The 27,134-nt window shown below is 45.0% G+C and overlaps 1 protein-coding gene across 2 annotated transcripts in view; it reads right to left on the minus strand.

Annotated features, from left to right (window-relative positions):
- Nucleotides 1-27,134, minus strand: part of cap2 (cyclase associated actin cytoskeleton regulatory protein 2) — a 221,474-nt gene that overhangs the window by 16,389 nt on the left and 177,951 nt on the right. For both annotated transcript variants that reach the window (XM_070880658.1, XM_070880657.1), the window contains one exon: nucleotides 5,586-5,751. In XM_070880658.1, the coding sequence (XP_070736759.1) occupies nucleotides 5,586-5,751 (166 nt within the window). The remainder of the gene's footprint in view (nucleotides 1-5,585; nucleotides 5,752-27,134) is intronic.

Raw genomic sequence — 27,134 nt, forward strand, 5'->3', positions numbered from 1 at the left:
TAAAGGGGAAATCATACTGTTGAAGTAGCAGATGTATGGTTTAAAGTGCACACTTTATGTGCTCAATTGTTGAACAGTCACTGCACATTTTTCTTGGTATGATTTTTGGTTGCCACGGTTGATGATGCCAGTGTGGTATGGGTGATAGAGGAAATCGGGCACCATTTCAAGTTCCACCCAATGTGTGACCTTCCCAATGTGTGTTGTGTATGACTTTCCCAATTGTGTTGTGTGTGACCTTCCCAATGCACGTTGTGTGTGGCCTTCCCAATGCGCGTTGTGTGTGGCCTTCCCAATGCGCGTTGTGTGTGGCCTTCCCAATGCGCGTTGTGTGTGGCCTTCCCAATGCGCGTTGTGTGTGACCTTACCAGTGGGCGTTGTGTGTGACCTTACCAATGGGCGTTGTGTGTGACCTTCCCAATGGGCGTTGTGTGTGACCTTCCCAATGCGCGTTGTGTGTGGCCTTCCCAATGCGCGTTGTGTGACTTTACCAATGGGCGTTGTGTGTGACTTTCCCAATGGGCGTTGTGTGACCTTCCCAATGGGCGTTGTGTGTGACCTTCCCAATGGGCGTTGTGTGTGACCTTCCCAATGGGCGTTGTGTGTGACCTTCCCAATGGGCGTTGTGTGTGACCTTCCCAATGGGCGTTGTGTGTGACCTTCCCAATGGGCGTTGTGTGTGACCTTCCCAATGGACGTTGTGTGTGACCTTCCCAATGGGCGTTGTGTGTGACCTTCCCAATGGGCGTTGTGTGTGACCTTTTCACTGTGCCTACAAGTGACCTTCCAGATGGCCTTTTGAAAAGCTCATGGACAAAATGTGAAAGGCCTTAATGTTATTAAAATGCAGTCAAATAGATTTAAATCATACTGTGTACTGTATTGACCGAAATGGAGTAGGTCTAAGGAAAGCCCCACGTGCGATGAACTTCTGAAAAGGGACGGATGATTTAAAAAGAAATGGTAACATTTAACATGGATATTTTTTTATTGGTTGGAAACCCATATTAGCTGAATATGGTCTCCAAATTCACCTACTGAAATTGAAGCATTAAGAAAATTTGGGCAGAACAGAAAGAGCTGAAAGAAAGTAACTTTTGTTCTAAATTCTGTCCTTGTAAAAATGGTCACAAGATTCCAAAACATTGGCAAGCTCCCAGGGTAGGGCCAATCAGGGGCCTGGAGCTCACCATACATGTAATGAGTGCTGATCCCTGAAAATCGGGCATGGTTGGCCAGCATGATTTTGGTGAATGCAATGCTTGCTGCCTACCAGTCCTGGCACTAAAGCCCCACGGGACTGGAAGATCTCCATTTTTATTTGGCAATTCAGATTTAACATTTATTATAATGCCAGCCTTTACTCCCAAACTGCCCCCATGGACTAGGATAGCCATCAGGTGTGTACTCCCAATCCTATGACTGTGCCAACCTATGACTTGCACTGCACACCTACCCGGATCAAACTGAAGCACCAAGGCCTTAGATTTAACCTCCCGTCACTATGTGCAAGCTCCCAGCCTCAGCTTGGCACCTCATTTCAAGGACCCACTCACATTTTATGACGCAATGCATTTACATACCGATGTGGCGCATTAACATGAACACATTTCTGATGTGCTGTTAAAAATCACCCCCAGTTGAAGCAACTATCCTTGGGTGGTCAATGTATTGTTCATTCAGAATGTATTTCCTGCTCAGTTTGGCTACACAAATGGATTCTGTTCCTTCTCAGAATGGTTATGCTGTACTACTTAAAAAAAAGATTTGAATTGTTGCCGGGGTTTAACGTTGGTATTGAGAAGCGGTGTAAATACAGCAATACTTGCATTGTACAGGTTGTACCTCTCCAGTCCGGGACTCTTTAGTCCGGAAACATCCCTGGTCCGGCATCATTCCCGGCGGGGGTGGCATCCCGCCCTGTGTCCTGGGGCTGGCTGCTCCTCTTATCCTTGCTGCTCCTCCGGTGTTTCTTCCTAGGTCGGGGGGTCGGCACGCTATGTCCTGGGACTAGTTGCTCCTCTTCCGGTGTTCCCTCCTCGGTCGGGTCAGCACGGAGAGGGAGCAAGAGCCGAGTTTTGCAGTCGGAGCGTGGCGGAGGCGTTCAGGAGCCCGAGTGCTGTCATCAGGACCCGGTAAGTCTAGGGTCGGCGTGACATCCCGTGATCCGGAAAATTCTCTGGTTTGGCACCGGTCAGGTCCCAAGGGTGCTGGACTGGAGAGATACAACCTGTACTGTATTTACCTTTCATAGGAACAGGATTAGGCCATTTAGCCCCTTGGGCCTGCTCCACCATTCATAGCTAATCTTCACCTCAACATTTTTCTGTATTTGCTCTGCATCCCTTGATTCCCTTAGCCAACAAAACTCTATCTCAGTCTTGAAAGTTCCAATTTTCCCCAATTGCCCCCCAGCATCCACAGCCTTTCTACTATCCTTTGTGTGAAAAAGCACTTCCTGATTTCGTTCCTGAATGGGTTAGCTCTAATGTTAAGGTTATGCCCCCTTGTTCTTGAATCCCCACCAGAGGAAAAAGTTTCTCTGTATTTACTCTTTCAAATCCTTTTAACAGTTTAAACACCTCGATTAGATCAGCCCTTAATCTCCTATACTCAAGGGAATACAAGCCAAGTTTATGCAACCTGTCCTCATATTTTAACTCTCTAAGCCCCAGTATCATTCAGCACTGCTACTCCTCTGCGACCCACATTACGATGGCCACTGGTAGATAACCCTGCCCATACAGGCCACGGATGATGTTTTCTTTACCCACTGGTCTGCAAGTACCCTTGCCCCGACTGTGGGGAAAACCCATCGGCTGTAAATAGGATTGTAATCTGCGACTTAGAAACAACTGCTCATGTGCAGTTGCTTTTAAGCAGCAACCTCATAAATACAACAACAATAGAGAAAAAGAGCTCCTTGCAATTATACAGCGCCTCTAATGTAGAGGCAATGTCCCCAGCTACCTCAGGAGAAAAAAATGGATTTTGAGTCAAAGGAGGAGAGATTAAGAAGGGTGACCAAAAGTTTGGTCTGAGGTGGGTTTAAAGGAGGATCTTAAATAAGGAGGGGGGGGGGTTGAAGAGGTTTAAGGTTGGAATTCCAGAGGATGGGGTTGTCCGAAGGTACAACCACCAAAGGGATGAGGGGAGGGGAGATGCATGATACAGCTTTACAAGCAATGCAACATGAACATGATGTATCGCCACCATTCTACCGTTGGCTGTTAACTTCCTAATTATTTTTTTCCTGCTTAAAAACAGAGAGACACAAATAAATCATAACACAGCCTTTTCAGCCATCCTGCCCCCGGTTCCAGTACAAGACATGATGGGGCTGAAATTTAGGATCTCAAAGAGACCCCTAAATGCCTGTTTGCAGCGGCCATTCCTAAAAATCGAATGGCTGCTGCTTTGGGGTCAACAGGCCGACCTGAACGAAATTCAGGTCGTGGATTTTTTGGCCTGGACCCTATCCCGCCCGAGTGGTTGCACCGCCAATGAAAACAATATAAAAGCAATAAAAATACTTGCCCATCGATTTTCATCTGAATCCGTCGATCCCCCGCCGCATGGTGCCCCGGCAGGTTTTTCTGCCAGTGCACCATCTCCACACAGTGCGGTCCGGCAGCGCGGCTGCCCTTAAAGGGGAGGGCCCAAAACATTTTTGCCGGCTGACTTGCTGATCGGCCGGCAAAATACTGCCCCCAGATTCGGCCGGGCCACCAACGGGCAGCCTAGCACCCCCTCTTGGGTGCCAGGCTGCTGGCCCGGCCAAAACTCTCCCTGGTAGCCCAGTGGCCAAAGTTAAAAAATGATAGATTATCTCCCCTTTAATGAAGGAGAGAGAGCGGGGTGACGTGCATGTGCTGTGACGTCACTATGATTGACAGCGGCGGAGGAACCGAGCGACCCATTTTTAGCCTGTCAGCCTGACTTTGAATCTAACGCCTGCCCCATTATGATCCATTTCCTGAAGATGCCTGTGCGTGGATTTTTAAACAGGTGGTGGCCATTGCACATCAGCTACCACACGGGCTTGACAGAGTTAGGTCTTGGTCCAGTGGCAAGGATTAATCAAGATGACTGGAGACCAGCTCTGCTGCATGGACCTAGTGTGCACACATATCGCAGTGTGGGCTGGCCTGTGCTGCCCCTGGACCCTTGCCTCTTCTGGGCCCCGATCACGTCGCTCTGCAATCTTTCGCCACTCCTTCGCCCTGACCTCGCTGCTCCTGCTGTGCCTGCCCACGCTCCAATCACTGACCTGGGTTATGGTGACATACAATCCAGTCGCCCTCTTCACAACCGTCGCCCTTCTGAACCAGCTCGCGCTTCAAGGTGAAGCCTCTTTGCATCCTCCTCGCAACTTACATTCCCACCTAGCTTTGTATCAGCAGCAAACTTGGATATATTACATTTGGCCCCCTCATCCAAATCATTGATATATTGTGAATAGCTGAGACCCAAGCACTGATCCTTTCAATAGCCCTAGTTGTGTTGCATTTTCAGTGTCCTCCTCCCCCACATATGGTTTGTTATTCCCAACTACCTGAATCGACAAGAAATTTGGATGTTTTTCCACAAAGAGGAGGGAAAAGTCGTATTAAAAACCACAAACATATAACAATGGGGTAGAGTTTCCGCTTTGGGCATAAATGGGAAATTGCGCCAAAATTTGTTTGCAATTGTGCTGGTTGGGTTAGGCTTCAAGTTGCCATTAAAATACATATGCATAATCACAACCATAAAATCTTCAATGAACCAGCCCAATCGGTCTGTTTAGAACGTAATCATTTCTCTTCATTAAAAAGTATTCCTTGATGTATTTAAGAGTGATAACCTCGTGCAGTTTTATTCATACAGCTTAAAATGGGTTTATCACCAAAAAATAAGCATTGTGAGGTGACTTTATGTAAAATCACTAAAAACTACTTAAAAGAAAACTACAATGAACTATTTCATAGTTTCATCGATGTGTACTAGTTAGTTTTAGTAAATTAAATATTTTTTGATATGAACAAACTTTTAAACCGTGCCTGAGCGCCTAAGAAAATGAGCGCAATTTGGAGAGCCTTTTCGAACCAACATAATTGGCGCAATTCTGCAACTGCAACCTGCAGCGAGGCCAGTTTTGTGGGCAGAGCCCGAATCTGGTGAACGGAATTTTTAACCAGCATAAAAGATCACGGAGAACATGGGCGTAACACACTTATGTTTAAAGTTCCCCGGATTCCTCCTGGATTGCGCTGATATAACCAGCGGAAACTTGACTGTGTATTTATTTATATACATATAAAAAATTCAAACCAATGGATGGTCAGCGGTTGACACTACAGCAGTGTAGGTACAGACACCTTACTGGACTCGCTGATCTGTAACTCTGCAAACAGCCATTTATAAAACGACAGAGTGGAATAATACATCTACAAACCATTTCTTTTAAATTTGGAATGTACTTAAACATTTGTTTGAAAAATTTGCAGCAATCAAGTTAGTAACAAAACATGGCTGACAACAGGATTTTGTTCCCTGCACTCCCACGTGCAGACAAGGACAAATAGTCGTATTAATATGCTCACCTTTAGTGATTGCTTCCCCTTGGTTAAGCTCAGCAAAGAGCTGAGATCGTGCTATAGATGCATTATCCTTTGGTATTTCCGACGGCAGGACTGGCGGGGGCCCAGGAGGGGGAGGAGGTGGAGGCGGGGGACAAGGGCCACAAGATGGTGCAGACATTACGAGGCCCTGAAAACATAAAGACAAAATTTCAGCTGCTGTTGTGACAATGCTCATAATGGCAATAGGCACTCAACCTTTCTCTATTGATTGTAAAATAACTACATCAGCATCTTCATGTGGAGAAGCTGCTTCATTTCATCTTCATTTCAGGAACCTGCAGGCCTGGTGTTTTGCAAAAGCATTTGCTTTACTCCCACCCCCTCAAACAAATCAAAATTCAGTTTAAACGGTAAATTTACAGAAAGCAAGAGGAGCTTAGTTATCTTGAATCGGCAACTTGGGTTTGTGCTTTCATGTTGACTTTCTTGCAATTCTTTGTTTTCCATTTGCAAATACTCTCCCCCTCCAATTTCTTTGTGTATCCAATCGTTTATTCCAGTTCCAGAAAGTGGGGTGTTACAGACCAAGAATTACAATGTGTCTGATCAGTGATAGCGGAGAGTGCACTATAATAGGTATTCCTGTCATTCCTCGGAGTACACATACACAAGTCACTAAAAGTTGCAACACAGGTTAACAAGGCTGTTGAGTTCCTCAATTTTCTTGGCCACTTTCTGTGCCCCCTCCTCCTTCCATCCCTAATGCCCCAGTTTCCCATTTACACGTGCCAGTAACAGGGACTGATCACCATAGGGCAGGGAATGGGAAGACCAAATAACCTACCATCCACCTCACTCCACTTTGTATCTTACTACCTGCAGAGAGAACACCAGAAAGAAGTTGCCCTGGGCTTCACTGCCACATAAAAGGTAGTACGCTCGCCTCCAAGTCAGACATTTGTGGGTACAAGTCCCACTCCAGAGACTTGAGCACGAAATCTAGATTGACAACAGTCCAATGCTGAGGGGTGCTGCACTGCCGGAAGTGCTGTCTTTTGGATGAAACGTTAAACCAATGTTCAGATGGATGTAAAAGATAACATGGCACTATTTCGAAGAGCAGATGAGTTCTCCTGGTGTCCTGACCAACATTTATGCCTCAACCAATACCATTAAAAAAAATTACATGGTTATTATCACATTGCTGTTTGTGGGACCTTGTCTACATCATTTCCTATCATCATCATCATCATAGGCGGTACCTCGAAACGAGGATGACTTGCTTCCACGCCAAAAAGGGGATGAGTTCACAGGTGTTTCAATGAAGGACCTAATATTCCAGGTCCCGAACTACATGTTGAAGGATGGAAGATGCCTGTGCGTGGAATTTAAAAAAAAACATGTGGTGGCCGTTGCACACCAGCCACCACACGGGCTTGACAGAGCTAGGTCTTAGTCCAGTGGCAAGGATTAACCAAGACGACTGGAGACCTGCTCTGCTGCACGGACAGAGTACGCACACATACAGTGTGGGCTGGCCTGTGCTGCCCCTGGCTTCTTCTGGGCCCTGAACTCACGCCTCTCCTGGGCCCCGATCACGTCCCGCTACGAACTCTCGCCGCTCCTTTGCCCCGATCTAGCCACTCCTGCTGTACCTGCCCATGCTCCAAATCATCGACCTGGATTTGGGCGACGTCAAATCCAGTCGTCCTCTTCACAGCCGCCGCCCTCCTGCAGCAGCACGCGCTGCTCTGTGCAGTGCTATGCCGCCGCACGTTGCTCCCTCTAATGGCTCCGGTCTGCTGAGCAGCGTGCGGTGGCCCAGCCCGGAAATCAGCGCGGCCCCCACAATAAGGTCCTGATCACACCGGGAGCTTTACTCTGTACCTAACCCGTGCTGTACCTGCCCTGAGAGTGGTTAGAAACATAGAAACATAGAAAATAGGTGCAGGAGCAGGCCATTCAGCCCTTCTAGCCTGCACCGCCATTCAATGAGTTCATGGCTGAACATGAAACTTCAGTACCCCCTTCCTGCTTTCTCGCCATACCCCTTGATCCCCCGAGTAGTAAGGACTTCATCTAACTCCCTTTTGAATATATTTAGTGAATTAGCCTCAACTACTTTCTGTGGTAGAGAATTCCACAGGTTCACCACTCTCTGGGTGAAGAAGTTTCTCCTCATTTCGGTCCTAAATGGCTTACCCCTTATCCTTAGACTGTGACCCCTGGTTCTGGACTTCCCCAACATTGGGAACATTCTTCCTGCATCCAACCTGTCCAAACCCGTCAGAATTTTAAACGTTTCTATGAGGTCCCCTCTCACTCTTCTGAACTCGTGAATACAAGCCCAGTTGATCCAGTCTTTCTTGATAGGTCAGTCCCACCATCCCGGGAATCAGTCTGGTGAATCTTCGTTGCACTCCCTCAATAGCAAGAACGTCCTTCCTCAAGTTAGGAGACCAAAACTGTACACAATACTCCAGGTGTGGCCTCACCAAGGCCCTATACAACTGTAGCAACACCTCCCTGCCCCTGTACTCAAATCCCCTCGCTATGAAGGCCAACATGCCATTTGCTTTCTTAACCGCCTGCTGTACCTGCATGCCAACCTTCAATGACTGATGTACCATGACACCCAGGTCTCGCTGCACCTTCCCCCTTCCTAATCTGTCACAATTCAGATAATAGTCTGTCTCTCTGTTTTTACCACCAAAGTGGATAACCTCACATTTATCCACATTATACTTCATCTGCCACGCATTTGCCCACTCACCTAACCTATCCAAGTCACTCTGCAGCCTCATAGCATCCTCCTCGCAGCTCACACTGCCACCCAACTTAGTGTCATCCGCAAATTTGGAGATACTACATTTAATCCCCTCGTCTAAATCATTAATGTACAATGTACAATGGGGCCCCAGCACAGAACCTTGCGGTACCCCACTAGTCACTGCCTGCCATTCTGAAAAGTACCCATTTACTCCTACTCTTTGCTTCCTGTCTGACAACCAGTTCTCAATCCACGTCAGCACACTACCTCCAATCCCATGTGCTTTAACTTTGCACATTAATCTCCTGTGTGGGACCTTGTCGAAAGCCTTCTGAAAGTCCAAACATACGACATCAATTGGTTCTCCTTTGCCCACTTTACTGGAAACATCCTCAAAAAATTCCAGAAGATTTGTCAAGCATGATCTCCCTTTCACAAATCCATGCTGACTTGGACCTATCATGTCACCATTTTCCAAATGCGCTGCTATGACATCCTTAATAATTGATTCCATCATTTTACCCACTACTGAGGTCAGGCTGACCGGTCTATAATTCCCTGCTTTCTCTCTCCCTCCTTTTTTTAAAAAGTGGGGTTACATTGGCTACCCTCCACTCGATAGGAACTGATCCAGAATCAATGGAATGTTGGAAAATGACTGTCAATGCATCCGCTATTTCCAAGGTCACCTCCTTAAGCACTCTGGGATGCAGTCCATCAGGCCCTGGGGATTTATCGGCCTTCAATCCCATCAATTTCCCCAACACAATTTCCCGACTAATAAAGATTTCCCTCAGTTCCTCCTCCTTACTAGACCCTCTGACCCCTTTTATATCCGGAAGGTTGTTTGTGTCCTCCTTAGTGAATACTGAACCAAAGTACTTGTTCAATTGGTCTGCCATTTCTTTGTTCCCAGTTATGACTTCCCGAGATTCTGACTGCAGGGGACCTACGTTTGTCTTTACTAACCTTTTTCTCTTTGCATACCTATAGAAACATTTGCAATCCACCTTAATGTTCCCTGCAAGCTTCTTCTCGTACTCCATTTTCCCTGCCCTAATCAAACCCTTTGTCCTCCTCTGCTGAGTTCTAAATTTCTCCCAGTCCCCAGGTTCGCTGCTATTTCTGGCCAATTTGTATGCCACTTCCTTGGCTTTAATACTATCCCTGATTTCCCTAGATAGCCACTTTCCCTTTTTTATTTTTACGCCAGTTGATGGACGAGTGTAGAGGGAGCTTTACTCTGTATTTAACCCAGTGCTGTATCTGCCCTGGGAGTGTTTGATGGAACAGTTTAGAGGGAGCTTTATATTACAACAGTGACTACACTTCAAAAGTACTTCAATGGCTGTAAAACGCTTTGGGATGTCCTGAGGTTGCGAAATCGTGGGGGGGGTGGCGTTAACAGCACAATACTCCCCAAACCTCCGGGGCCTTCCCCTGGGCGATAACCTCATTGTGCCTCATTAGTGCCCCTCAGAACCGCTAATGGGACTTTAAAAAAAGGGCAATTTCGCCCCCCTAGAAACCAAAAATATAACAATGAATAGTAAAAGGAAAAATGTTGCTTGACCAACCTCATTAAATTTTTTGAAGAGATAACAGAGGGAGTAGACAATGAGAATGCAATAGAAGTAATTTATCTAGATTTTCAAAGGGCCTTCTTTAACGCACCCTATAATAGACTGATGAACAAAGTCAGAGAATGCGGAGTCAGGGGACAAGTAACAGAATGAATAGCTAGCTGGCTTCAAGACAGATAGCAGAGAGTGAGGTAAAAGGTAGCTATTCACAGTAGCAGAAGGTGGGTAGTGGTGTTCCACAAGGATCAGTGCTGGGACCACTGTTGTTCACAATTTATATTAACGATTTAGACTTTGGAATCAAAAACACAATTTCTAAATTTGCAGATAACACCAAATTCGAGGAGGGCGGGAGGTATGCTGAGAAGGATTGCAATAAATTACAGGAGGACATTAATAAACTTGCAGAATGGGCATATAGTTGGCAAATGAAGTTAAACACAGATAAATGTGAGGTACTACATTTTGGTAGGAAGAATAGGGAGGTCACTTATTACTTGGAGGGTGCGAGTCTGGGATCTCGGAATACACATACACAAATCACAAAGTTGCGACACAGGTTAATAAGGCCATAAAAAAGCAAACCAGGCACTAGGGTTTATTTCTAGTGGTATAGAATTTAAAAGCAATGAAGTTATGCTAAACTTGTATCAAACCTCGGTTATACCACACTTGGGAGTACTGCATACAGTTCTGGTCGTCATATTATAAAAAGGACATAGAGGCACTGGAATGAGTGCAGAGAAGATTTACAAGAATGATACCAGAAATGCGAGGGTATACATAACAGGAAAGGATGAACAGGTTGGGGTAACCCAACAGAGGTTTTTAAAATTATGAAAGGTTTTGTTAGAGTGGATACAGAGAGAATGTTTCCACTTGTGGGGAAGAGCATAACTAGAGGCCTTCAATATAAGATAGTCACCAAGAAATCCAATAGGGAATTCAGAAGAAAATTCTTTACCCAGAGAATGGTGAGAATGTGGAACTCTTTACCACAGGGAGTGGTTGAAGCCAATAGTATAGATGCATTTAAGGGGAAGCTAGGTAAGCATATGAAGGAGAAGGGAAGAGAGGATTATGCTGACAGATTTAGATGAATAAAGACAAGAGGATCATAAACGCCAGCATAGACTGGTTGGGCCAAATGGTCTATTTCTGTGTCGTATATCCTATGTAATCAAAAGTTTCTTTGTAATGGCTTCCAGCCACTACTCCAAGCTACAATCACTTTCAATTTTTAAGCAGGCCATACGGCAGTAGTTGTGGACATATCTGTCAATTAATCTAGTGGCGGTGCCTACAGTTACCATGCAGGCATCAGCCATCAACTAGTCTGCCATTGTCTGACCCACTTCAGTTTAAAATGAAACATACTGCATGGGTTAACTGATGCCCGCGATGGCCCAAGATTCTCTGTGGAAATGCTTGACATAGTAGAGTGTGGATTTGGCAAACTACCTTTTTTGCCATTGAATGGAAATTAGCCTTTTGGTAGAAACAGGAGGGGTTTGGAAATTGAGGGACTGGCTGGAGCAAATGAGACTGAGCAAACATCCACATGGGTTGATTATAAACCAAAGATTGTAATGTATAAACACCAAGCGTCGCATAGCAAACTAAAATATTAGGTTGGTGACCATAGCCATCGGTGACTATACATATGTTACTGCTCAGGAACTTTTTTTTTCAATGTATTAATTCTCGGGCTATGAGCATCACTGGCAAGGCCAGTATTTTATTACCCGAGAGAAGATGGTGGTGAACCTGCTTCTTGAACCACTGCCGTCTGTGTGGTGAAGGTATCCCTTAGGGACAGAATTGCAGGATTTTAACCCAAAGACGATGAAGGAACAGCGATATACTTCCAAGTCAGGATGGTGTGTGACTTGGAAGGGGGCTTGGAGGTGATGGTGTTCCCATGCGCCTGCTGACCTTGTCCTTCTAGGTGGTGGAGATTTGTGGGTTTGGGAGGTGCTGTCTTAGCGCCTTGCTGCAGTGCAACTGTTGTATACAACTTATGGGTTCAATAAGGAGATCACACTCTTGCATTGTGTTTATAGAAGCATCTTCATGTTACTCTGTTAAAATTTGAAATCAAATTGCTCATGTTGCCTTGGTCTGTATGGCGTTATTTTGTTTTGTGTAGAGCAGGGTACAGGTTAGTAGGGCAGGTATCAAGAGCAAGTTAAGATGGGTGCACCTGGTCCTCTCATAACTGATGTCCGGAGATCACGCTTGAGTTTACTTTTTAGTTTCCTATGGCTCACAAACAGCTCAAGTTAAGTTATCGTTTATATAGACTAAATCTCATATCTAATGCATAAATAGTTCCATGCATAAAAAGATAATGATTTACTGTACATTTAAAACAAGTGTCTCTACTAGAGAAAATTATAAATATTTGAGCAAGACAAGACCCGAAAATACAAAAATTCTGAAGCAGCCAACAATTTTCGATGGCCCGTCTCCACTCCTGCCTCAGCTTATCTGCTGCTGAATCCCTCATCCATGCCTTTCTTACCGCCAGACTCGACTATTCCAATATGTAAACCTGAGCTCATCCCAAACTCTGCAGCCCGTATCCTACCTCACACCAAGTCCTGTTCATCAATCAGCCCTGGGCTTGCTGACCTACATTGCCCCCGGTCCAGCAACACCTCGTTTTTACAATTCTCATCATTGTGCTCCAATCCTTCCACGGCCTCGCCCCTCCTCAACTCTAACTTCCTCCAGCCCTACAATCCTCCAAGATATCTATGCTCTTCCAATTCTAGCCTCTTGCGCATCACTGATTTTAATTGCTCCACCATTGGCGACTGTGCCTTCAGCAGTCTAGGCTGTAAGCTCTGGAATTCTCTCCCTAAACCTTTCCACCTCTCTCTTCTCCTTTAAGATGCTCCTTAAAACCTACCTCTTTTACCAAGCTTTTGATCACCTGTCCGAATACCTCTTTATGGCTCAGTGTCAAATTTTGTCTGATTGTGTTCCCATGAAGGGATGTTTTTATCATGTTAAAGGCTCTATATAAATGCAAGTTGTTGTTGTTTGTCGTTTGTAATGAACCTATGCAGGGGCGAATTAATGCACGGGCCTATGTGGTCTATGGCTAGGGGCCTTAGTCGACTATATGGCCCTTACAAATATGTTTAATTTAATCGTAGTATAACGAATATGATATAATTGGCATCATGGAGACATGACTCCAGGGTGACCAAGGCTGGGAACTCAACATCCAGTGGTATTCAACATTCAGGAAGGATAGGCAGAAAGGAAAAGGAGGTGGTGTAGCGTTGCTTGTTAAAGAGGAAATTAACACAATAGTAAGGAAAGACATTAGTTTGGATGATGTGGAATCGGTAAGGGTGGAGCTGCGGAATACCAAAGGGCAGAAAACGCTAGTGGGAGTTGTGTACAGACCACCAAACAGTAGTAGTGAGGTTGGGGACAAAATCAAACAAGAAATTAGGGATGCATGCAATAAAGGTACAGCAGTTATCATGGGCGACTTTAATCTACATATAGATTGGGCTAACCAAACTGGTAGCAATACGGTGGAGGAGGATTTCCTGGAGTGTATTAGGGATGGTTTTCTAGACCAACATGTCGAGGAATCAACTAGAGGGCTGGCCATCTTAGACTGGGTGATGTGTAATGAGAAAGGACTAATTAGCAATCTTGTTGTGCGAGGCCCCTTGAGGAAGAGTGATCATAATACGGTAGGAATTCTTTATTAAGAAGGAGAGTGACACAGTTAATTCAGAGACTAGGGTCCTGAATTTGAGGAAAGGTAACTTCGATGGTATGAGACGTGATTTGGTTAGAATAGACTGGCGAATGATACTTAAAGGGTTGATGGTGGATAGGCAATGGCAAACATTTAAAGATCACATGGATGAACTTCAACAATTGTACAACCCTGTCTGGAGTAAAAATAAAACGGGGAAGGTGACTCAACCATGGCTAACAAGGGAAATTAAGGATAGTGTTAAATCCAAGGAAACATAGAAAATAGGTGCAGGAGTAGGCCATTCGGCCCTTCGAGCCTGCACCACCATTCAATAAGATCATGGCTGATCATTCCCTCAGTACCCCTTTCCTGCTTTCTCTCCATATCCCTTAATCCCTTCAGCTGCAAGGGCCATATCTAACTCCCTCTTGAATATATCCAATGAACTGGCATCAACAACTCTCTGCAGTTGGGAATTCCACAGGTTAACAACTCTGAGTGAAGAAGTTTCTCCTCATCTCAGTCCTAAATGGCCTACCCCTTATCCTAAGACTGTGTCCCCTGGTTCTGGACTTCCCCAACATCGGGAACATTCGTCCCGCATCTAACCTGTCCAGACCCGTTAGAAGGAAGAGGCATACAAATTGGCCAGAAAAAGCAGCAAACCTGAGGACTGGGAGAAATTTAGAATCCAGCAGAGGAGGACAAAGTGTTTAATTAGAAGGGGGAAACTAGAGTATGAGAGGAAGCTTGCTGGGAACATAAAAACTGACTGTAAAAGCTTCTATAAATATGTGAAGAGATAAAGATTAGTGAAGGCAAATGTAGGATCGTTGCAGTCAGATTCAGATGAATTTATCATGGAAAACAAAGAAATGGCAGACCAACTGAACAAATACTTTGGTTCTGTCTTCACTAAGGAAGATACAAATAACCTTTCGAAATACAAGGGGACCGAGGGTCTAGTGAGAAAGAGGAACTGAAGGAAATCCTTAATAGGCAGGAAATTGTGTTAGGGAAATTGATGGGATTGAAGGCCGATAAATCCCCAGGGCCTGATCGTCTGCATCCCAGAGTACTTAAGCAAGTGACCCTAGAAATAGTGGATGCATTGGTGATCATTTTCCAACAGTCTATCAACTCTGGATCAGTTCCTATGGACTGGAGGGTAGCTCATGTAACACCACTTTTTAAAAAAGGAGCGCGAAAACGGTAATTATAGATCGGTTAGCCTGACATCAGTAGTGGGGAAAATGTTGGAATCAATTATTAAAGATGAAATAGCAGCACGAATGGAAAGCAGTGACAGGATCGGTCCAAGTCAGCATGGATTTATGAAAGTGAAATCATGCCTGACAAATCTTCTAGTTACATCCTCAAATAATTCTAGTCGAGTGGACAAGGGAGAACCAGTGGATGTGGTGTATTTGGACTTTCATAAGGCTTTTGACAAGATCCCACACAAGAGATTGGTGTGCAAAATTAAAGCACATGGTACTGCGGATAATGTACTGACTGGGATAGAGAACTGGTTGGCAGACAGGAAGCAGAAAGTCGGGATTAACGGGTCCTTTTCAGAATGGCAGGCAGTGACTAGTGAGGTGCCGCAGGGCTCAGTGCTGGGACCCCAGCTATTTACAATATTACGATTTAGATGAAGGAATTGAGTGTAATATCGCCAAGTTTGCAGATGACACTAAGCTGGGTGGCGGTGTGAGCTGTGAGGAGGATGCTAAGAGGCTGCAGGGTGACTTGGACAGGTTAGGTGAGTGGGCAAATGCATGGCAGATGCAGTATAATGTGGATAAATGTGAGGTTAACCACTTTGGTAGCAAAAGCACGAAGGCAGAATATTATCTGAATGGCGGCAGATTAGGAAAAGGGGAGGTGCAATGAGACTTGGGTGTCATGGTACATCAGTCATTGAAAGTTGGCATGCAGGTACAGCAGGCGGTGAAGGCGGCAAATGGTATGTTGACCTTCAAAGCTAGGGGATTTGAATATAGGAGCAGGGAGGTCTTACTGCAGTTGTACAGGGCCTTGGTGAGGCCTCACCTGGAATATTGTGTTCGGTTTTGGTCTCCTAATCTGAGGAAGGACGTTCTTGCTATTGAGGGAGTGCAGCGAACGTTCACCAGACTGATTCCCGGGATGGCAGGACTGACATACTAGGAGAAACTGGATCGACTGAGCCTGTATTCACTGGAGTTTAGAAAGATGAAAGGGGATCTCATAGAAATATATAAAATTCTGACGGGTCTGGACAGGTTAGATGCAGGAAGAATGTTCCCGATGTTGGGGAAGTCCAGAACCAGGGGACACAGTCTAAGGATAAGGGGTAAGCCATTTAGGACTGAGATGAGGAGAAACTTCTTCACTCAAGAGTTGTTAAACTGTGGAATTCTCTACCGCAGAGTGTTGTTGATGCCAGTTCACTGGATATATTCAAGAGGGAGTTAGATATGGCCCTTACGGCTAAAGGGATCAAGGGGTATGGATAGAAAGCAGGAACGGGGTACTGAGGTGAATGATGAGCCATGATCTTATTGAATGGTGGTGCAGGCTCGAAGGGCCGAATGGCCTACTCCTGCACCTATTTTCTATGTTTCTATATTGTGATGTCATTTAAGTTTAATTAAATCGTAGCATATAGTGATATGATTTGCTTTATTATTAATACGGTACGTAAACATTCTATGGAGCTATATATTCATGCATTTTACGAAAACGTTTGTGCTATAATGGGTGGTAAGGGCTCCCGAATGTTCTTGATGCCCAAAGCCCCAAGAATTCTTAATCCGCTCTTCCTACGTGTCTGCTGCTCCTGGCCAACCCTTCAGTCATCAAATCCCCTTTTGCTTCTACCCAAAAAGTTCTTGTTTCCTCTCGGTGTCAAAACTAATTTAAAACAGATGTGTGCTGGGCGTCAGGTGAAGTAACCATCAGCCAATCAGCTGCAAGCGCCCAGTCAGGGACTTGTTGGGAGTTACCATGTAGGCAGCAGGCATCAAGCTGTCTCTCACTGGCTCACTAAAAGGCCCTGATGTGTAGAAATCAGAGCTTTGTGCCTGGGACAGAGTAACAATTGAAGGCCCTGATAGAAAGAATAGTTAGGGCTTATCAGGCGACTGTGTATCGTCATCTGCAAAAGCCATAGCTTTACAGGATTACCTCAGCTGTTTGTGTCTGCAACAGCTGTTACCCATAGTTCACCAGACTGATCTCCGTGCTCACAGTAGCTGTCATTTAATTTGTTATTTGTAAGAATTTTAGGAGGCCCCCAGAGGGAAGGACAGGACCTGATGTGCTCTTGTTACATAATATAGTTGAGGATATGTGCTGCATCTGATACAAAGGGAAATATATATATATATATATTAATAATGGCATTTCTTTGGAATATCACATCCTATTTAAGAAAAGGTGAAAAAATACAACCTACAACTGATGAATTATTTTGCATCACATTAGGAGTCCAAATGAAGAGTTATTTACTTTCACCTTACATTTACATTTTCTCCCAGTGTCCCTCTGTAATCTCTCTCCACCAGAGGACGGTTGGGAAGGTGTGAATTGTATCTTCGTCGTCACAGGAGGCGCACAGCCAGAAAATCCGGCTCCTTTCCTCCTCTTGCCCCACTCCCAGTTACAATACCAGAGGCGAAAGAGTTGGCGTGTCAGGAAGCTCGAGTTGATTGTTGAGCTGTTGGAAGAGCCAAACTCAAACCCCATGGGATGTGCCGCCATATGACTGCAATATATGAATATCTTGAATGAAGCCATCCTGCATGCTCTCATTTGCCCGTCCTCCAATACCACCCTGCTGCAATATACTGGGTGCCCTCAACACCCCTCTCCAGTATACTAGTTAAACTCAGCACCCCTCTCCAATATACTGGATGCCCTCAGAAGTCTGATTCAGATCAACCCCGAGATAGGGTTTGGTGAATACTGCATTGATTCAGTAGCTGTAGCTTGGCTGGGTTATAACATTGGAGCTGTTGTAATCTCCAGTGTGTAATATTAGCAGGGTGTAACACTTCACACAAACTCCGTTTACATATTGGTTTTATACTCTGACGACTTAGGCTCAAAGCAAGTACTTATATAAAAGTTTTAAAAAACTATTCTGCTTATGTTGGGGGCTGCTCAATAATTCTGATTGGCTGAAGTCTGCCACGTTTATTTTCAGCTTATCGCACTGGTTATCCTCAAAGTGGAGGAGGACCAGACTGTAAAGCAGGGTCATCTCTTAGTCTGAAGTAAAAGGGGCTGTAAAAGGTCACAGAATTGAACAAGAAATGGGGAGCTCAGAATGAGCCAGGTGGAACCATGACTTAGCACAACTAATACGCTCCTCAGGTTTGGGAAGGTCCAGTTATATTTTTAGATTTGTCACAAGACATTGTGCTTCTCTTGTTTATAGCATAGGGCAAAGAGAGAGTATGAGAATGGACTGGCAGCTAACATAAAATGGAATCAAAAAGTCTTCTATAGGCATATAAATAGTAAATGGGTAATAAAAGGAGGGATGGGGCCGATTAGCGACCAAAATGGGCCCTACACATAAAAACATGGGCAGAGGGCATGGCTGATGTACTAAATGAGCACTTTGCATGTGTCTTTACCAAGGAAGAAGATACTGCCATAGACATAGTGAAGGAGGAGGTAGTTGAGATACTAGATGGGCTAAAAATTGATAAAGAGGAGACCAATAGAAAGGCTAGATGTACTTAAAATGTACTTAAAGTAGATAAGTCACAAGGACTAGATGGGATGCATCCTACGATGCTGAGGGAAGTAAAGGTGGAAATTGTGGAGGTACTGGCCATAATCTTCCAATCCTCCTTAGATATGGAGGTGGTGCAAGAGGACTGGAGAATTGCAAATGTTACACCCTTATTCAAAAAAGGGTGCAAGGATAAACCCAGCAACTACAGGCCAGTCAGTTAACCTCGGTGGTGGGGAATCTTTTAGAAATGATAATCCGGGACAAAAATAACAGTCACTTGGACGAGTGTGGATTAATTGAGGAAAGCCAGCACGGATTTGTTAAAAGATAAATAGTGTTTAACTAACTTGATTTTTCTGATGAGGTAACAGAGAGAGTTGATGAGGGCAATGTGGTTGATGTTGTCTACATGGACTTCCAAAAGGTGTTTGATAAAGTGCCACATAATAGGCTTGCCAGCAAAGTTGAAGCCCATGAAATAAAAGGGACAGTGGCTGTATACAGATGAAATTGGCTAAGTGAAAGGAAACAGGGCAGTGGTGAATGGTTTTTTTTCCAGACTGGAGGAAGGTATACAGTGGTGTTCCCCAGGGGTTGGTAATAGGACCACTGCTTTTCTTGATACATATTAATGACTTGGACTTGGGTGTACAGGGCACAATTTCAAAATCTGCAGATGACACAAAACTTGGAAGTATAGTGAACAGTGAGGAGGTTAGTGATAGACTTCAAGAGGACATAGACAGGCTGGTGGAATGGGCAGCCATGTGACAGATAAAATTTAATTCGGAAAAGTGCGGTGATACACTTTGGTAGGAAGAACGAGGAGAGGCATCCTTCTGATCTGTAACCATTCTATGATTCTATTATGTGAAGCAAAGGTCACAAGGGGTCACCAAACAAAAATGAGTTAACGATTGCACTATAACTGCTCCCTCCAGATTGTACGTTCACATAACTTGCATTTATACAACGCCTTTAATGTATTAAAACGTCCCAAGGCACATCACAGGAGCGTTGACAGACAAAATTTGACACCGAGCCACATAAGGTGATATTGGGGCAGATGACCAAAAGCTTGGTCAGAGGTAGGTTTTAAAGAGCAACTTAAAGGAGGAGCGAGGGGTAGAGAGCAACGTTCCCTATAAGCTACGCAGTCGCGCAGCTCTCTGTCGGTCCCTGCAGCCCAGGACTGGCTTTTGCAATGTTAAAGTTTTGTGCAAACCTGTTAATGGGCCGCGCAGCTCCTTGAAGGGGAACATTATTGAGAGGCGCAGAGCTTTAACACAATTTCTATCTATACCCGCAGTACCATATTTTTGGCAAATATTACTTTCCTTCTTACTTGTTCTCAGGCTGTGGGTGATGTTGGAAAGGCTGCATTTACTGAATTAAAACATACAGAATTACTAACAAGTGAACACATTTTTACTTTTACTGACATCTGTTAACCTTTTGAGAACTGCAGCAGCTCTTCCATTAAAATAAATTACTATTGTTTTCTAATTAGAATATTTTTTAAAACCACACACACACCCCTTCTCCTCCCCACCGATGACTCAGTGAGCGGGAACATTTATTAGTTTGGTGAGCTACACCAGACCAGACAGATACCAAGCTCCATCCCTGGTCAGTGTTAAGTAAAGCGATCTCATCCAAGGCAAGTGTGCTACAATTGGATTGAGTGCCCTAAGCTGGGCGAGGGAAGGGGTGTCTCTGATCAACATTCCAACATGGAACACTAGATGGATAGGCGGGCATCAGCTGAATCCGAGCTCAGTTGTAAGGCTCCCCACAATGTTCTACTTGCTGCCATTCCCTGTCCGGGCTCAGCTATGAAGGGCCACTTGTGGCTGGGGGGGGGCGGGGGCAGGGTTATTAGAACGTGTGGAAATATACCTCAGCATAAGCCATCAACTTCTGGAAAATAATAAGCAAGTGAAGGGAAAAAATATTTTGTGATTAAGGAACAAAGAGAAAATTTGCAATTATGTATTGTCTTTCATGACCTCAGGCGTCCCTAAGCATTTACAACTAATAAAGTACTTTTGAAGTGTAGTCAGTGTTGTAGTGTAGAAAACGCGGCAACCAATTTGCACACAGCAAGGTCCCACAAACAGCAATGTGATAATGACCAGAAATTCTGTTTTAGTGGTGTTAACTGAGGGATAAATATCAGCCCCAGGTCACCGGGGACAACGGTCCTGTCCTTCTTTGAAATAGTGCCAGGGGATCTTTTACGTTCACCAGAGATGGTTTAAGTCTCATCTGAAATGACGGCACCTCCGACAGTGCAGCATTCTCTCAGTACGGCACTGTAGTGCCAGCTTGCGATGTGTGTTCAAGTCCCTGGAGTGGGACTTGGAACACATGAGCTTCTGAAATAGAGGTGAGAGTGCTACCACAGCCATGTCTGATACCCTTGACAATTACAATTAAAATACTTGGGGGCTATATTTGCCCCGTGCTAAGTTTGCTGTGCATAATTTGAATTTGCTTTTTTAAAAAAAAAATCACTGGCAGAGGGAAGCGCGGCACCGGTGTAGATTTGGGCTGTGTGTGAAAGAAAAGTTATTATTGCGTTAACAGAGCACGCTCGTGGGGCGCTGATGATGTCAGCGCAACACAGACGGGATGCGTCACACTGATGCCTCACAATGTCCCTCCCCTTCTTTTCAAAGGGGAGGGCCACTGCGAACTCTGCAGCCTCTTTAGTGGCGCCCATTGGGCCACCAGGGAGGTGTCGGCCAGGCCACCGAAAAGGGGATGCCGGCATGTTGGCGGCCCGGCCACACCAGCGGCCGCCATTTTTAGAAAGTCGACCAGCAGGAAAAAGATGGCAGCCGGCGTGCTACCACCTACCCTTTAAGGGCAGCCGGGGTGCTACAGACTCCACAGCTTCTCACACCGAGAAGCTGTCATTTGCACCACACCACGCGACCTCGTGCCCCGCGGGGCAATCTCCCCCGAAGGGCACATAGGGGTCAGCCCGCGCGTGCACCCGGCGGTGCGCTAATTGCGGAGCAAACCACATTTCACTGACGGAGCCCTGGGTGCAAAGCCGATCGCGTCCGTGTGGCCACCACGCCTGCGCGCGAACATATTAGTGCACCGTTATTGCTGGCCAGCGGTTCTAACTGGTACTGCACAAAGAGACAATTTCCGCCCCTTGATATTGAAATTTTACAGAAACAATTTCCGAAGATATAAAAATAATTGAAAAACACGTAAGAATTGTCGGATTAAGGCCAATGAGAACTACCATCTGTATAAGGAAACGTCAGATAGGGAATCTCAGATTTAATATCATGATCTGTACAACATAGCCAGCATCTTTGGGAAATGATCCAAGTGGGCTCTTGTACAAGAAGTTTTTACACCGGTTCCTTGACCATTTTGGAGAATATGGTCCTTTAGGACAAGCAGGGACTCAGCTCTTTACGCAACAGACTCACTGAGCAGGTGTACAGCGACATTAAACATAGGCCTTTTGTTAAGGCATTTCTTCACTGAAAACAAAATGAAGTGGGGACCCACTCACTGTCTCATTATGAGACCACCTGTTTCAATTGAACACAGCAGCCAGTGACATACAACCCTTGCAAGTTAACAGCTGAACAGCAGCCAACTACTTTTTTGGGGCTGTAAATGGTCTTTGGAGAGCAAACAAAGAATTGCTCAGTAGGAATTATAAAGTAAGAACATAAACTTTTCATCAGCGTCTGTTGTGTATTGTCAGGTCCCCAGGTGCCCATAACCACTACATTAGCTCTATACAATTAACAATATCCAGCTAGTCACATGAACCTCCTTGAGGCAAACTACGGCTTGGCTGTTTTTCTTTAATTGTACTATATGGTTTTATTTTATTCAAATATACATGCACAGGATGGATTGTTCATTAAAATAAATCACACTCAGTGATAGTATGAAAGCTGAAAAAGAAAAAAGTCAGAATGGAAGGAAAAAGGACTGAAAGAGAGCAAGGAAGACTTGGATTTATACATTGCCACGGCTCATTTGTTCTAAAGGCTTTCCTAACTACACGTTCTCTGCACTTCCCAATATTCTGCTATTTCAATCTCACACTTTGTAAATGCTGGAGATGGCAGTATAGAACATAGGATGGGATGTTTTACATCATCTTATTGGGGAGGTTTCAAAGATGATGAAATTAACAGATAATTTGTTATATCTTCTGGTGTTAGATCTCAAAGAAGGGAGATGATCAGTTCGAAATGAAATAGCCAGCTCAGCAATCTTAAACAAAAGACAAACGTATATTTATGTAGCACCTTTCATGTCTTCAGGACGTTCCAAAGTTCTTTGCTAGCAATAAACTGCTTTTGAAGCATAGCTAATGTCGACAACCACAGCAGCCAATTTTGCTCACAGCAAGGTCCCACAAATAGCAAGGAGATGAAAGACCAGTTAATCTGTTTTAGTGGTGTTGTTTGGGAATGGATGTTGGCAGGACACCAGGAGACCTCCATGCCCTTCTTTGAAGAAGTGCCACCAAGACAGGCAGGTTTAATGTCTTATCCAAAAGACAGCGGGGCCGAAATTGCCCCTTTCTATAAGGCCGCCTGAAAGCAGTGGCCATGGGTTCGTGCAGACTGGCTGCCGAGTCGCCGCCATTTTGTATATTGCCCTCCTTTAGTTTTGGAGCGGTGTAGGGGACCGCCCCGCCTGTTTTCCCGCTGCGTCGTGCATGCGCCGAGCCCTTACTGACCAACGGCGACCCCCTTTCCGAAATTGCCGTGCGGAATTGCCCCGCGAGAGCGGTGGTGTCGGTGCCACTGACAGCTTTTTCTGTCGGCTCACTTTTTGTGGCCAGGCGGTGCGGTCACCCATAAAGAGGCGGTGCTGCCGACTTGGAACGTTGGCCACTCCGACCCAACTGCACTTCCGCCCCTCTCCCATACCAGGAAGACCGCAAACATAAACCAAAGAGCTGAAAATCAGCAGAATGTCCACCCCATACTTTGGGGGGGAACGGAGCAACTAAAAGACGGTAGGTGCGCCCTGTTTCAGGCAGAGGGCAATTTTGGCCTCAGCATCTCCAACGATACATCACTCCCTCAGTTCCACACTGAAGTGTCAGCATAGAATATGTCGCGCAAGTGCTGGAGTGGGGTTTGAACCTACCACTTTTGACTCAGGAATGAGAGTTCTACCAACTGAGTCCAGCTAACAAGGAGCGCCACTGAGTAAACAATTTCAGATTTTGCACTGAGCTGTGATTTTAATAGCTATTTTTTTTTCAAAACAGGGTGGGGTGAGCTTCAAAAATAGCAGGCTCCTGTGTGGCATCTGCTCACTGCTTTTCTTTTCAACTACACCTTGGACAGGATCAGACGGGACAGAACTAATAAAAACAGAACACACTGGAAATAAACTGTGGGCCAATCAGCTGCTGGACAACCTGCAGTGCATTTCTAGTTATTTCACATTTTATATTTCTTTTGTTTTTATCCCAGTTGTTTCGGTGTCCCGATCCCAAAGGGAACTTTTCCACATTGCTACTTCTGTTACTAAGTTGTTGTACACTTTGTATCAGTGAAGTTAAATTGATTTGCTTATTTTTCCAGTTCTGTTGTTAATAGGATTTTATGAGAATTACATCAACTGTTTGCTTTACTGAGGCAATTCAGGAAATTCCAAATGATAAAACCCCGTGCATTACCCTCAGGGAACAGCCTCTCCGATACCAGCTTGCATTGTCTGCTGCTCATAGAGTTATCTTTAGTCCCAGGGATCGAGCAACAAGAACAATTCAGAATGATTCAGCTCAGATCAGCTCAACTTAACGTACTCATTCAAGAATTATATATATATATACACACACACACACACACACACACACACATTATATATACACACACACACACATACTTACACAGACACACACACTTAAATGCACAAAACTTTATATCACGATGCAGAGAATTTTTCCCCAGAGGTACTGAAAATTGCAACCTTCAATACCTCTTTTTGTAATTATAGGACTTGATTTTGCAGGTCATTTTCAGTTTTGACGCGACTTCTGAACAGGATGCCTAAACTTAAGTCCCTGGGACTATCGTACTCTTCAAATACTCTTTTGGAAATCCAAGATTCGGAAGAATAAAGTAAGTCCTTAATTGGTGCTATTCCCCACAGTTCTCAGTCACCTTATCATGTTAACGTTGAAGCCTTAAACTAGGCACATGAAAATATATTAGTGTTAATCCAAATAAAAAGAACAAAATTCTTCAAATACTGGCAATCTAAATGAAAAATACAAACTGCGACAAGTCATGAGGGTTAAATTGAATAACCCTTGAAAACGGGCGCAGGAATCGCGATGCACAAATAACCCGTGCCCATTCACTGCGATGCAGGCAGGACGTCAAAACTAAGGGAATGCACAAGGGTGATGAGTTTATTTTTGTGTGTACTGTGTCATGATTTAATTTGTAAATTTGAATTGGAATGTGTATGTGTGTATTTTGTATCTCCCTTGCTCTTCCTCTTCCTCCTCTTTGTGTTCCTCCACTTCCTCCTGCTCCTCAGCTTCTCAGCTGTTAGGTGGTGGCAGGGACTGCTCTGCTCCCTCATAATGGCACGGCTGTGCAGCACACCACAACAAACCTTGAGACCCACTTCACTGCGGAAGCTTTGCTCGAGGACGCTGATGGTGTGCTCTAATGTTCCTTGTGACAGCATGGCTCTTATTGTAGGCCTCCTGTGCATGTGTCCATGGGTTCTGGATTGGAGTCATGTGCTTTTGACTTGCTGTGGTGAGTCAAACACAGCTGGCACAGAGGACTGCCGGAGAATGAACGAATCGTGACTACTGCCTTGATAATAGGCATTGACCTGCAGGAGGCGCTGCCTGCTACAAGTTGAGAGAGTGAAATCCCTTACAGTTCAGGAAAATGGCAGTGTTCACATGAGGTGCACGCAAAGCAATGTGTGTGCAGTCAATGGCACCCTTCACCATGGGAAGCTTGCAATTCGTGCAAACCCTCGTGCTCGTTCCGCCTGCTTATCTCTGCAAGAGGGAATGAGATGAAGCTGTCTCCCTTTGTACAGAGAGCCTCATTGGCCTCACTTATGCAGCAGTGTACTCCAAACTGCATAATGTTGCTTTTTCGCCAGCAGCAGCCTGGAAGGAACATAAGAACATATGAATTAGGAGCAGGGTAGGCCATACGGCCCCTCGAGCCTGCTCCGCCCGTCAATAAGTTCATGATTGATCTTCGACCTCAGCTCCACTTTCCTGCCCGATCTCCATATCCCTTGATTCCCCCTAGAGTTCAAAAATCTATCTATCTCAGCCTTGAATATACTCAATGATTCAGCATCCACAGCCCTGCGGGATAGAGAATTCCAAAGATTCACAGTCCTCAGTGAATAAAGTCCTCCTTATCTGTGTCTTAAATGGCTGACCCCTTATCCTGAGACCATGCCCCCTAGTTCTTGACTCTCCAGCCAGGGGAATCAATCTCTCAGCAACTACCCTGCCTGAGATGCACCCGATATTGGGCCTCAGGCTTAGGGTTGCCAACTCTGGTTGGATGTATTCGTGGAGGTTTCATCACATGACCTCCCGCCCCATGCTCCCGCCAGTGCTCGACCCACACATCCATCTTCGGGGTGCACCGCTTTCCTGCGGCAATTGAAAAGAAAAGAAACTTCATAACTTGACCTGATGATTTTTTTTAATGCCCCTTTGATTTAACGTCCTGGAAATTAATCTTTAATTCCTGGAGATTCCAGAACAATTCTGGAAGGTTTTTAAACCCCACTAGGGACACCTGCTCGGCCTGCCGAGGCAGCTCGCTAGCTAGAAGCTTGGAAAGTCAGGCTGCTGCATTGCCGGCAGTCCTTACAGGGGAAAAACAGGCAGGCGAGCAGGGACCAAAAACGGTCTGCAGGACTGTAGTGGAGTGGCAAAGGACCACTTCTGCTCCTCCCTAACTCCACACTCGGGTAGGTATTTTTTGGTGGTCCCTTTAAGGACCACCAGCTAGGCCGCATGTAGACCAGGTTTTTCTGAATGCAACCGATTTGAAAATTGGGAGAGATGTGTAACGGGCGGCTGATCTGATATTGCCCATTTTACACTATCGGCCAAAGTCAAAATGACCCCTGCACTGTGTTCAAAAAGGATGGCCTAACCTCTGGGTATAAGAGGAACAGTTTTAATAATGATATAATCTGAACCCATCCACATTAGATTGCAGGCTGACCATCCTCATTTATTCATCGCTGTCTTTGGGCTTGTGTAGTCCAGATGACTGGTGGGGGGGGGGGGGGGGGAAGTGACACCCACCTTTACATTGTTAGAATAGGCTCCCTCATCCCACTGGCAGCACTGCGGATGATTCTGCTGTCAGGATGAGGGAACGGTTTGAGCGATGGGTTTGTGAGGAACTGGAATACGCTGACTTTGGTCTCCTTGGATCCAAACAACAAAATAATGTCAAAAGCAATGTGACCTTATCTTTCATTCAAAAAGAAGACATGTGCATTATGTAAACTTTCCTTTACTGTAACGCAGTGGATGGTTTGATTTTGAGGGAGTGCAGAAAGGGTTTTCCACAAATACAGATTTTCATCGTAAAAGACAAAATGTAAAGGCGGACTGTGATGTGATGAGATGGTGTAAACTATAAATGATTTAAATTACAAAAGTGTATCTTTAAAAAAAAAAACCATATTGGGCTGGATTTTCCGGTTGTTTGCGCTCTGGGTGCCGCCCCAGAGA

This window comes from Pristiophorus japonicus, chromosome 5 (genome assembly GCF_044704955.1).
Source record: "Pristiophorus japonicus isolate sPriJap1 chromosome 5, sPriJap1.hap1, whole genome shotgun sequence".
Lineage (NCBI taxonomy): Eukaryota > Metazoa > Chordata > Chondrichthyes > Pristiophoridae > Pristiophorus > Pristiophorus japonicus.